We start from the raw sequence: 12,632 nt of genomic DNA on the forward strand, positions 1-12,632 counted from the left end.
AAAATGTTATACTGTTTTGATCCTTAATAAAAATGAATCACCTTATGCTTAAGTACTGTATGATAAACAAAACATTCAAAATTCAAATTTGAAAGATAATTAATGCACTTGAAAGTTCAAAGTTGTCATAATAAAATCAACACACAAATCTCTCAATTGTTTCATATTAAAATCTTTGTAAAACATAAATGCAAAATGTCTTTTAAAATAATTTGATACAAATTATATACTTGGCACCTAGAAGAGTGTAGTGGTTTAACGGTAACCTATGTATTCTTAAATGAGCATATGTTGGTCCTGAAGAGTACCACCCAAATGAGTTTGAGTTGGTATACTGTAAAACCACTACATTCTTCTTTGCCATGGAAACCTTCAGGAGTTACTTGGCACATAGAAAATTAATGTCAAGTCATGCACAATCTTGAGTTGAACTTTGTTCTGAACTGGTAATACTTAGAGATAAAATTCTGCTCAAAGAAGGGATCATGCAAAGGAATCCCACATTTTATGTGACAAAACCCTCTTTGCGCAGCATAAATAGTGGAACTATTTACAATATATACAGGTGGCAGCAAATAGCCAATTAAAACAAATGCTGATAAATATATTGATGTGAATTCGACAGATAAAAAGAACCGTGAGACCTTGTTTAATACCAAGTGGTATTGAGTTTGCATAGAGTACTGATTGTTCAACTGAATATATCAAAATATATTTATCAATACTAAGTAATCAAGAAAAAAAAAACAGATTTTATACATCCACCCCAAGAAAAAGAATTTTAAAAGCTATTAAAAATTGACAACTTGATGCTTAAAATAATAGATTCATAATTCTTGAATTGGCAATTTGTTATGTTTATTATATTACACGACAGTATGGTTCTATTAGGAAAATAAAAAAGCCTACATTACTGTATGGATGAAGAAAATGCTTTACATACGCAATACCATATGCAGAATACACAACTTAACATATTTGATTATAATTCATTCTTCCCTTGTCAAACTTATTGAATACTTTTTCTTAAATGAAGATGATGCCATCACCATCATCATGATCAACAGATAATTTTTGTAATATCTCTAAAAGCATAACAAACACACCAAAAAATATGTTATTTAAATCATTAGGAAATTGGATGTGGCAAAGTTGAAGTGTTAAAGACCTATAAGAAAAATGACCAGATCGGATGGATAGAAAAAAAGGATGATATGGATTTACAGAATAAAGTTGGGGTGATTAAAGATCAGAGAGAATATAATTCAGAGGCATAATGTGAGCATGTGAAGAGGAGCTAAGGGGGGTAATATCAATCAATGGCTTTTAGCACATAGCAAAGTAAAATAGAACACGGGGCTCTGAATTCTTGAAATGTCCATTTTCTTTAACTTCCGTTGTCTGTTTTCGATTTTGTTTTCTGATCATTCGCGAGTTTGCTATTGATAAGTGCAAATGAAAGAATTTTGAGAAAATCAAATGTTATTTTCAGAGTCATGTTTTAGATGGAAAGGTGGTTGGATCACATCAAGGAGGATGGAAAAGGAATAGGCTTTGGAATTAGTGAACAATTGAAGCATATGATGAGGAATGAAAAGATGAGCCCAATCCAATCCCTTCCCTCAGAGGGAAACAACAGAGGAAAGATTATGATAATTCTATAACATACATTAAAGTTTAAATGACACATTCTTAAACCAATATTTGGTTTTTTACCAATGAAAATAATTTTGGAAAAACATTTTGTAACTGATTTCTATAGAGTAGCTTAAAAATTATACGAGAATATAAGCTCCTTAAAACTGAATGCCCAAACGGTCAGGCTTGGAAGCTCTTTAGATGGCATTGTTCTCTTTCATAGCAGAAGGGGGTGCACTGACTCCTAGCTTCCCCTCCTCGACCAGTCGAAGTGTCTCAGCAATGATGCTGCGTTTCCAGGCACGGATTGCGAAGAAGATCTCGATGAAGTACAATATCATTGCAATGAAGGAAAGAACCTAAAGACAAATCATAAATAGATATTGAAATATATGGAATAAATGAAGAAATCAAATGAAAATATTAAAAAATGTCAAAAACATACTGCATTTTCCTACAAAATAAAGATTGAACAAATCTTCATCTAACCTAAAAATGATACCTGCGTGCACTTGAATATGGATTGAAGTAATGAGTGCATCACTTCAGAATGTTTCTACTCTATCTGTAGCTGCTCTATTACTAGAGTGTAAATTGGTCTAAAAGCACCACATGTAATGCAATCAACGATTAATACGCATTTTACTAAAAAATTTAAGCAGTTACAATGTCAACTATAACAGCACTGGTTGATCCCTGTACACAATTTAAAGGGAAATCCAACCCAAATAGAAATTTGTTTTCAGAGGAAAAAGATAAATCAGACTTTAAGCAGATTGGTAAAAGATTGAATACATATTGGACACACAAAAAGAAAGTTTGAAACTTTTAAAAGCTGTAATCACTATACTTATAAATTGACACCATTGGTAATGTCACTGTGACATAGGGAAATGAATGCTACATGTGGTCCATTAGCTCCAATACACAGAATGGTGGAAGCATTGTTTTTTCATCAAAAGATTTACCGTTCTTCAAATTATCATTTTTTTAAATTCCATAATGAAAAAAAATGTGTGTGTTATCAATATATTAATTACTGCCTTTAATAGCGGAATAGAAAAAAATCCCTGATAACTTATTACAGTCAATGGGAAAGTTGTCCCTATCACTAGTCATAAATTCATTACCAAATAGCAAATTTTGAAAATTAAATAGTATTTATATGTATCTATCATATTCTTGGCCCAATATCTATGAAACTATCACCACTCTGTGTTTTTTTCCTCCTCTCTTACACACTATTAAAAAAATTGTAGTTCCACTTTAAAAGTCTGTTGAAACATGGAAAGATATTGATGAATATCCTGTATGATCCAAGGTCAATAAGCTCTCTTTCCTTCATTTAATACTGCTACATGAATAACTGATATTGTTTTATCAAACTGCAAACAAATCTATCAGAAAGGTGCAATATTTTTGACAGTGCAAAACTTACTGGTATAAGGTATACATAGGATTAATACAGTACTCTACTGTACCATATCATTCATCTACAAGTCATTTTGTTAGCCAAGAAAAACAAGCATATTTGTGCTGTTCCAAATTGTATGTCTTTCTCTAAAATCATATTCATATGATCATGCCTCAGATTGATTGAATGAATGAATGAATAAATTTATTCATTCAAAATATTTCAAAAATCGTACAATCAATAATACAATTCTACATTGCATGTTAAAGTTATTTGGGATCCCTGAAAAGAAGGGTTTGTGGGTAATACCTTATCTTTAACTAAGAAAGTATGAAAATAGGAAAGAATGGATGCAAACTTACGACAGCAACAATGATTCCGGCTTGTCCAAAAGTGTTGGCTGCAACATGGCCAGCAAGAGACATGAGAGCTACTGCTGCTCCAGCGCAGTAGAATACTTGCTGTGTATCAGGAAAAAAAATTAATTTCTTTTACTGGTGAAAAAGGACTTACACATCTTTTGTTATATTTATCAATTAAATTGTAATTCTGAAATTCAATAAAAAGCAAATATAAAATGGTCTAGTTGGCATCCTACATGCATTAAAAAACACTTAGTGCTTAGAATTAAATTCCAGACACTCACTCCTGCAACATTCATCTGCAAATTGTAAAATATTTCTATTTTTTAATAAGTATATCAATAACACATAATTCTCAATAGAAAATAAAAAAGAGGGATTTTAAACATTCAACATGCATTTGAAATCAAGAAAAATATTTGGATATTAATTCAAGCATACTGATAAATAATAATGTAGGTTTACATCATTCTGTAAAATGAAAATGTAGTGTTCTGTGAATTGAGTATCAGCTACCAGACCTGTATTAATTGCATAAACTGCAAATTTTAATCTTCAAGAGCGGAAAAGGATTATGTTCTCTCTGGGCGGGAATCGGGGATCAAAAGGGTACTGCCCTTATCCCATGAACACCCCCACCCCCTCCACATACAAAAATATGAAATTAAACAACTAAAAAAAAAATGATTTGTTACTTCCATTAGTATGAGTCAAGTCCTGAAATAAGCAGGGATGTAGTCAAGGCCAGTTCTTATGAGTCACAAAATAATAATTATACGCAAAATTTACATACCCGGTAGTGCTCATTACAATGTTTCTAAGCGCTGCATACTATTATTCCGACTTAAGCATGGCTACCCTTGTTGGGCGCTTGAGCATTCAAGGAATTTTTTCCTTTCGGGTACCCATTTACTACACCTGGGTGGAGAGTGGCAAATGTAGACAAACAACTTGCCAAATGATGTGAGTGCCATGATGGGATTTGAACCCTGGACCTTGTGGTTTAAAGTCCAGAGACTTATCCACCGAGCCACAACACCTCTTCATACCACTGGAGAAAACCTTCTCCCATAGACTTTGTACAGACGACTCGGGCAACGGCCGGGAAAATCTGGCCCAGAGGCCCGCCCCGACAACATCCCTGGAAATATGTATTACTTACCAGCATGCTCCATGGGAAGCGGGTTGTCTTCTGGGGAACATCCAATACGTAGAGGAGGATGAGGATGGCCGTGACGCCAAGGAATCCTCCGCAGGCTGCTTGGAGATGCCAGTATGACGATTCATCCTCTGCCTTGTCAGGTTGGATTGCTATACCCAACAGAGCTCCGAGACATGTGAGCTGGAAATGCAACAATTAAATATCATGTTATTTACAATAATTTCTTTTGTTTTACATTGACCCCACTGGCCCTAGTGTGAGTCAGAAAAAATTTGACACTTCAAAAAAGAAAAAATGTGACTGAAACACGAAACTCTCATACATTCCCTGAAAGACTATCTTCTCCAGCATAACTTGATATCTCCTTATGTGGTATTTCACACTTATATAATTAGGTGTTGTTTTTGTGATAAAATAAGACATGGATGCAATGAATGAAAATGAATCCAGATGTCCATGAAGTCATAATCCAACATTGGTAAATGTCATTGTAAAATATTTTTTCAATGAAATTAACATTGGAATGAAGGAAGGTGTTTATTATTATTAAACAATAACCACATTAACTTAAAAATATTTTGTAATGAATTTTACTATATATGTAATAGTGGTGCATGAATTCAAAGCAAAATTTTGATAATTTTATGGCATGGCCACTTTTTCTATTGGGCAAATATCTATCTTAAACAGGAAAATTATAAAGGGAAAAAAAAAACATTCAGGTCTAAAGAAAGGGGGCATCCGTGGCAATCAATAGGGCATATGTCCAAAGCCGTGGACTTATTAGACCAAAGCTTCAGTCTCTGCATTTTGGTTGTTCCGCTTAACTATGTTGGCTCCACTCACCAATACATGGGGGATTATAGTGAAATGTCAGAAATTGTCAAGGAAATCCCCAGAAACGACGGTTATTCCTGTCTATGGACTTAGTAGCCTTGGACTGATTTAAGCCACTAACGTGTGAGTAAAAAAAAAAAAACATGACACCTCACAAACCCCCAATTTAAAGATATCTTGTGAATAAATAATTATTATATACAGTGTATCAAACAATTATCTGTACACCTTTCAAATTGTTACTTCAAAGCAAATTAAATAAAAAGTACTGAAAATTAGACCCCAAAAAGTGACTGAATTGTAGAATATACATGTACCTTTTGAACCTAAGTGAATTTTCCCATAAATATTTCATAATTATACCCTTTTTCAAATAAAAATATTAATTTTCACCCCCAAACAATTATTTGTACACTTTCCATTTAGAGCCCATTTTCCCTGTTTACAGATCTTAAATTCTAATAAAAGAATGGTTTATCATACAAAGGGGATTAATCTGCTTATTGTTAAAGAGCAGGAATGTCTCCTGGGGTTCCTCTCATATCAAAATGTTGAAAACTCTTGTATTTTACCATTCAACCCTGGTTAATCCTTATTGATACAGAAACATGCCTGAAATAGCAACATCTTTTGAAGTTATTGTGTACAACTGATTTTCTTTTCCATGGCAGTCCTTTCTATTCCCTCCTGTAGTATCTGTGACCATTTACTACAGTCATTGGAAGGGTCAGTTGTAGTTTTTCAACATGGCTAAGACCTGTGAAGTACCAAGAGCCTTGAACGAAAGGGTTGTGAAATTCCACAAAGATGGAGTTTCCGTTCGTAAGATAGCAAGAAGACTTGATATGAAGCATACAACAGTGCAGTATATCATCCAAAAATTCAAGAAGACAGGTAGTGTTGAAAATAAGAAGGGAAGAGGAAGAAAGAGAGCGACATCTTCAAGGACGGACAGGTACATCAAAGAGGTTGTGATGAGAGACCGGAAGTTGTCTGCCAAGCAACTTGTCAAGCAGGTGGAAGCAAGTACAGGCACCAAGGTTTCCACCCAAACAATCAGGAACAGACTGAAAGAACGTGGACTGCATGGCAGGATTCCTCGTAAGAAGCCATTCATCAGTCAGAAGAACAAAATGAAACGCCTGAACTTCGCCAGGGAGCATATTGACAAGCCTGTTAGATTCTGGAAAACGGTGCTTTGGTCTGACGAGTCCAAGTTTAATATGTTCGGTTCAGATGGTCGTCAGCGAGTTTGGCGTACTTCGAAGGAGGCATACAGCCCTAAGTGCTTGAAACCAACTGTCAAGCATGGAGGTGGAAACGTGTTGGTGTGGGGTTGTATGGCTTCTGCTGGCATAGGCAACCTCTACTTCATTGAGGGAATCATGAATGCTGACCTGTATAAGAGCATCCTTTCACAACAGATGATGCCATCTGCTGCCAAACTGCTTGGACGCCATTTTATTTTCCAACACGATAATGATCCTAAGCACACGGCAATAGTTGTGACAGCATTTCTGGCCAAGAAGAAGGTATCTGTGCTCAAATGGCCAGCGCAGAGTCCGGATTTGAATCCAATAGAGCATCTTTGGGATGAAATGGAGAGAAATCGCCCATCGACTCCCCCCAGCAACAAAGAAGACCTGAAAGCCACGCTTCAGCAAGCATAGAGCAGCCTGGATCCTGCCGTATGTGAGAAAATGGTTGATAGTATGCCCAGGAGACTGCGTGCCGTTATTGACGCCAAAGGAGGACCCACTAAGTACTAGAAAGAGACTTTAAGTAGAAAAGAACTCAAAGTGTACAAATAATTGTTTTTCCTTAAAAAATCACATTTTGGGGAAAAATTCTAAAAGTAATAAGAATTGTATGTTTTTAATTTGCTCTGAACAAAGAGGATACATCATTTCTCAAATGTTATCAGTTAATAAATTTATGTTTTCAGTGAAAACTATTTTATCCTTGTTTGAATCATTGTTTTATGGGTGTACAAATAATTGTTTGATACACTGTATGGCCTGAAAGAGTATGTTCTTCAAATTAAATTGATCCCATATTTATGTGTTAACGCTTGGATGACCAGGAAGTATTCTTTGCAGTGATGTAAATAGGTGGTTTCAAACCGCCTCGATCACAAGAATCCCCGTTAAATTACGAGAACTTTTTAAAGCTAAAAAATACCCGTTAATTATTCCTGCATTCACACCGCCCCGAAACACATTCTTCGGGATAAGTTCCCGAAGTTACGAGCATGCGCAGTGTGGTCTGATAAGCAGGCAAGGCGGGAGATTCAAAATCACTAGCCCAGCAGCCACCCACGCCGCCGCGCCCAACGACACGCTGGGATAAAAGTTCCCGTAATTTGCTTTCACATCGCCAAAATACCTGCGACCTTGGAAAAATCCCCACGAAAGTTCTCGTAATTTCGCCAAGTACCTACTATTTAGCGGGTATTTTCTTTCGGGGAAATTACGCGTAGTTTGCTTTCACATTACCAAAATACCTGGTATTTTCTGATCGGGGTAAATTTCCCGATCAGAGAATACCTGGAACTGGCGAACTTCGAGGCGGTCTGAAACCGCCTATAGTTGATTTGCACCAAATTACGGCATGACTGCAATGAATGAATCCAGATGTCAATGATGTCATAATCCTACAAGGGTTCAAAATCCATTTCAAAACACCTTTCAGTAATTTACATAATAATTGTTTAATAACCACATTTTAGCATCAATTCTGAAGTTAATTTAATTGAAAATTGATTAACAAATATGTAATACTAACTCAAGAAGGATTTTGACATCATTTTCATTTGGTTTCATTCATTGCAGTCATGCCTTACTTTGGTGCAAGTCAAAATTTAAATCACTGCAAAGAACACCTATTGCTAATCCAAGCGTGAAGACATACCACATAAATATGGTATCAAATAAATCAAATTTGGGAGAAGATACTCTTTCAAGCAATACATATTATTGCGTTCACGGCATATTTTTTTCCTTTAATTGGGGATATGTGAGGTGTCAAGTTTTTTTTTTACTCACATGGTATAAATCATATTCTTCAGTCAGAGTACATTGTAAATAGGGTCAAGACATTGCTTCTACAAAACAATATTACTGTAATCATTAGGTGGTTTCAGACCGCCTCGAAGTTCGCCAATTACGAGAACTTTCGTGGGGATTATTCCAAGGTCGCAGGTATTTTGGCAATGTGAAAGCAAATTACGGGAACTTTTATCCCAGCGTGTCATTGGGCGAGGCGGCGTGGGTGGCTGCTGGGCTAGTGATTTTGAATCTTCCGCCTTGCCTGCTTATCAGACCACACTGCGCATGCTCTTAACTTCGGGAACTTATCCCGAAGGATGTGTTACGGGGCGGTGTGAATGCAGGAATAATTAACGGGTATTTTTTAGCCTTAAAAAGTTCTCGTAATTTAACGGGGATTCTTGTGATCGAGGCGGTTTGAAACCGCCTATTGAATAGAAATCAAGATCTTTAAAATGAAATTGACCTTTGAAACATCTAAAATTATTGATTAACTGTCCTGGTCCTGAGGGGTTAAGAATACAATGACCAAGTAAATGTTCTTCAGAGAACAAATGATAGGCCAACAATCAGTTACAGTTTGTAAAAAGTATTACTGATCCGACCACTTATCAGCTTGCAAACTTTGCAGTTTGTTATATAAGTCTGAGAGCACAGCACTCTATCAGGTCTGCACTCTATCAAAGTCCGGGGTCACGGCTCAGCAATAATACATAGAGGAACCAATGTAGGCTTTCTTTCCCATTGCTCCCAAATGCAATACTAATATAATATTAATAATAGCTATGTTTTATATAGCGCTTTTCCCACAATGGCCCAAAGCGCTTTACATTATTACCCCGGTCATCAGATCCTTGCATGCCCGCATACAATGTATGCACCTTCTCCACTCCCTGGGGACCATTCCAACAAGAGTTCCAAGACTCAATTGCTAGGCATACTACATAGGCTTTCGCATCCTACCAGGGACCTATTTAGCACCCGAGTCGAGAGTGGAAAATGTGCAATTAGTGTGGAACCCTGTAAAACATTTATTTCAAATTAATAGAATACCTTACAATTTTTCAATTTTTTCGAGGCGGTTTGAAACCGCCTATTGAATAGAAATCAAGATCTTTAAAATGAAATTGACCTTTGAAACATCTAAAATTATTGATTAACTATCCTGGTCCTGAGGGGTTAAGAATACAATGACCAAGGAAATGTTCTTCAGAGAACAAATGATAGGCCAACAATCAGTTACAGTTTGTAAAAAGTATTACTGATCCGACCACTTATCAGCTTGCAAACTTTGCAGTTTGTTATATAAGTCTGAGAGCACAGCACTCTATCAGGTCTGCACTCTATCAAAGTCCGGGGTCACGGCTCAGCAATAATACATAGAGGAACCAATGTAGGCTTTCTTTCCCATTGCTCCCAAATGCAATACTAATATAATATTAATAATAGCTATGTTTTATATAGCGCTTTTCCCACAATGGCCCAAAGCGCTTTACATTATTACCCCGGTCATCAGATCCTTGCATGCCCGCATACAATGTATGCACCTTCTCCACTCCCTGGGGACCATTCCAACAAGAGTTCCAAGACTCAATTGCTAGGCATACTACATAGGCTTTCGCATCCTACCAGGGACCTATTTAGCACCCGAGTCGAGAGTGGAAAAATGTGCAATTACTAGTGTGGAACCCTGTAAACATTTCTTTCAAATTAATAGAATACCTTACAATTTTTTCATGTAAGTTGCGTTATTGTAAAGTAAAAATATGAGTGTTTATCAAAATATCCCAAATTCCTAAACAAAACTTTCCAGTCCTCACATCTTTTATAGTTTATACTACATGTACAGTATTCTAGATACCATTAAAACCATGTTCATGTTCTGTAAAATTGAAGTTCTTGGTCCTTTAAGTTTAACACAAATATGTATGAGATTCACTGAAAATACAAATGAACAATTTTATATGGTTGATAGCTTTAAGGTAAGTTTGAAAATTACGTAAACGATTATTATATAACAAAGGTACATGTACTTATCTGTACTTATCAACAACTGTCATTTTTTTAGATTGATTGTGAGTTTCTGTGTTTCACAAGTCTGGTCAGGTCTCAGGATGTTAATGAAAAGAGCTGAATCACACACTTAAATCTGAATATTATTTATTTTAGAATAGTAGCCCTAACTACTACTGCAAACCCCAGAGTATTAAGCAAATAAGACCTAGCAATCTTAGACTTTATTTATCACACATTGATAAGGTAGTCTGATTGCATCGGTGATGTCTCTAACACGTGGCAAGTAACTTTGATTCAGATGTGAGTTTTACAAAATGGTTTAAATCAAATATCTAATTTCCAACTTAACGAAATAATTTTCTTCATGAATGGATGATAGGGCTATAAAATGAAAAGAATCTAGAAAAGAATACTCAAATACCATTGATAAAAGTATGCACCATATTTTAGTAGGAATCCAAATGTAAATCATTCATCACTAAAGCCATCAATTAGTAAAATCAATTTAAAACCATGCACCTATGTTACAAAGCAAATTTTCATCATTGAGAACTAACAGAGGCATTGACTGGTGAATTTGAATCATGATTTTTTTTTCTTTATTTGCAGCTAATCAGGCAGTTATCCAGAAACTTTCCAACAATCATATTTTTCTTGATTATTTTTTTCATGAAAGAATTGTTGAGAATATTTCTTCTTTCAGGCAATTCAAACAAGGTCTGTGTCAAATCTCTCCATGGGAATCCTGCTTATCAACCTTTCTCGCGAACACTCCCATTTCGGCATAACAACGGGAATGTAGAAAAGCATGTGTGAATGACGCTGTCATGCTGGGTGGGATTCCTTTTAAATGATATAAAAGCACATTGCTAAAAGGATGTATTGTGTCTTTGAGTAGAAATCAGGAATCCTAATAAAAACTAAAGAGTCTTTCACAGATGGTTTTCCTGCATTTCCCATTGCTTAATCTGATGAAATGTGAGAATTGGCCGAGATTTATTTTCTTACTATTCCTGCAGCGAAAACTGTGCCTTTAACTTTTGGTATTAAAAGTAAGAAATATTTTTTTCTGCAAGATCAACACACATTATTTGCAGAAATTACTTTACTTTACATTAAGTCCATGATGCTGTAGGCTTGAGTTGAGTGCCTGTTCATCGATCGTAGTATCTCCTCTGGTGGAAGTACAGTATCAATGGTATTAAAACAAAATATATATACCGGTACTTAACATGAGAAAGGACTGTCAGAAGCGTGTACATGTATGCTAAAAACCGTGGAAAAACAAAGACAATACTGCCTACACTGGCTTATAGAGGAAATCATAATTCTTTGACCAGTGCCTATCTAGACGAAAAATGATTCCTACATAACCCCCAAATTTATGTATTAGATCTTCAGTAAATTTCGCATATAGACTGTTGTGGATCATAGGGAGACCCTCACAAATCTAAAATAAGCTAAGCATATCAATTTTTAAATTGAATATAAAATGAAAGAAAACTAATTAACTGTAGACCAGGGAAGCATGATATAAAATGTGACTAGTACATAAAAACTATTACAAAAAAAAATCTCAAAATAAATTCAAATAACAAACGACCCAATAATTACTCAGTCAAAGTCCTATTAACCTATCACTTCCAGAAGTTCAATGATGCCTTGGGGCAATTTTATATACGCCAATCCTGATGGGGTCCTGTAGGTTGAAGATGGCAAAGTGATGTTTGCAGTGTCAGACATCTTTAAATCTTGAAGAGTGTAATGCTGAGTGAGTGGATGAGTCGTGCGGTAAAGTCTAACTCTAAGCTGAGCTGAGCCTGAGAAGACTTTAAAACTTTTTTAACAATTCTAACGTTAACAAATATAACTCCGCCTCTGCCTGGTCTCTGTACTCTGTAGTTTAAAACTTCAAGTTGCAAATGCAATTGATCACTATGTGCAATGCAATATCACTAACATCAATTTATTGAGATGTCGTTTCCTTGTCCCTTGTTCCTCATTAAACGTCCGAGAAAAGGGTGTTGAATGCTGATAATTGATGCGTTCTTGCCCCTCTCTGAAGATCGCAATGACTGAGAATGTATTAACCTCAGCGCTTGCTCCAAATGTCATAGAAGGATCGATGTTGCGCAATCAAAACATGGAGAAAGCTA

The 12,632-nt window shown here is 35.7% G+C and overlaps 1 protein-coding gene across 1 annotated transcript; it reads right to left on the reverse strand.

Annotated features, from left to right (window-relative positions):
• Positions 1-1,427: 1,427 nt before the first annotated feature.
• Positions 1,428-12,622, reverse strand: LOC121407647. Its single transcript, XM_041598820.1, has 4 exons — positions 12,115-12,622; positions 4,577-4,756; positions 3,415-3,513; positions 1,428-1,997 (listed from the first exon to the last, which is right to left on the reverse strand). Exons 1-4 carry the CDS (start codon positions 12,217-12,219, stop codon positions 1,836-1,838), a joined length of 546 nt encoding a protein of 181 aa, XP_041454754.1. The 5' UTR covers positions 12,220-12,622; the 3' UTR covers positions 1,428-1,835.
• Between the last annotated feature and the right edge of the window lie 10 nt (positions 12,623-12,632).

This window comes from Lytechinus variegatus, chromosome 2 (genome assembly GCF_018143015.1).
Source record: "Lytechinus variegatus isolate NC3 chromosome 2, Lvar_3.0, whole genome shotgun sequence".
NCBI lineage: Eukaryota > Metazoa > Echinodermata > Echinoidea > Temnopleuroida > Toxopneustidae > Lytechinus > Lytechinus variegatus.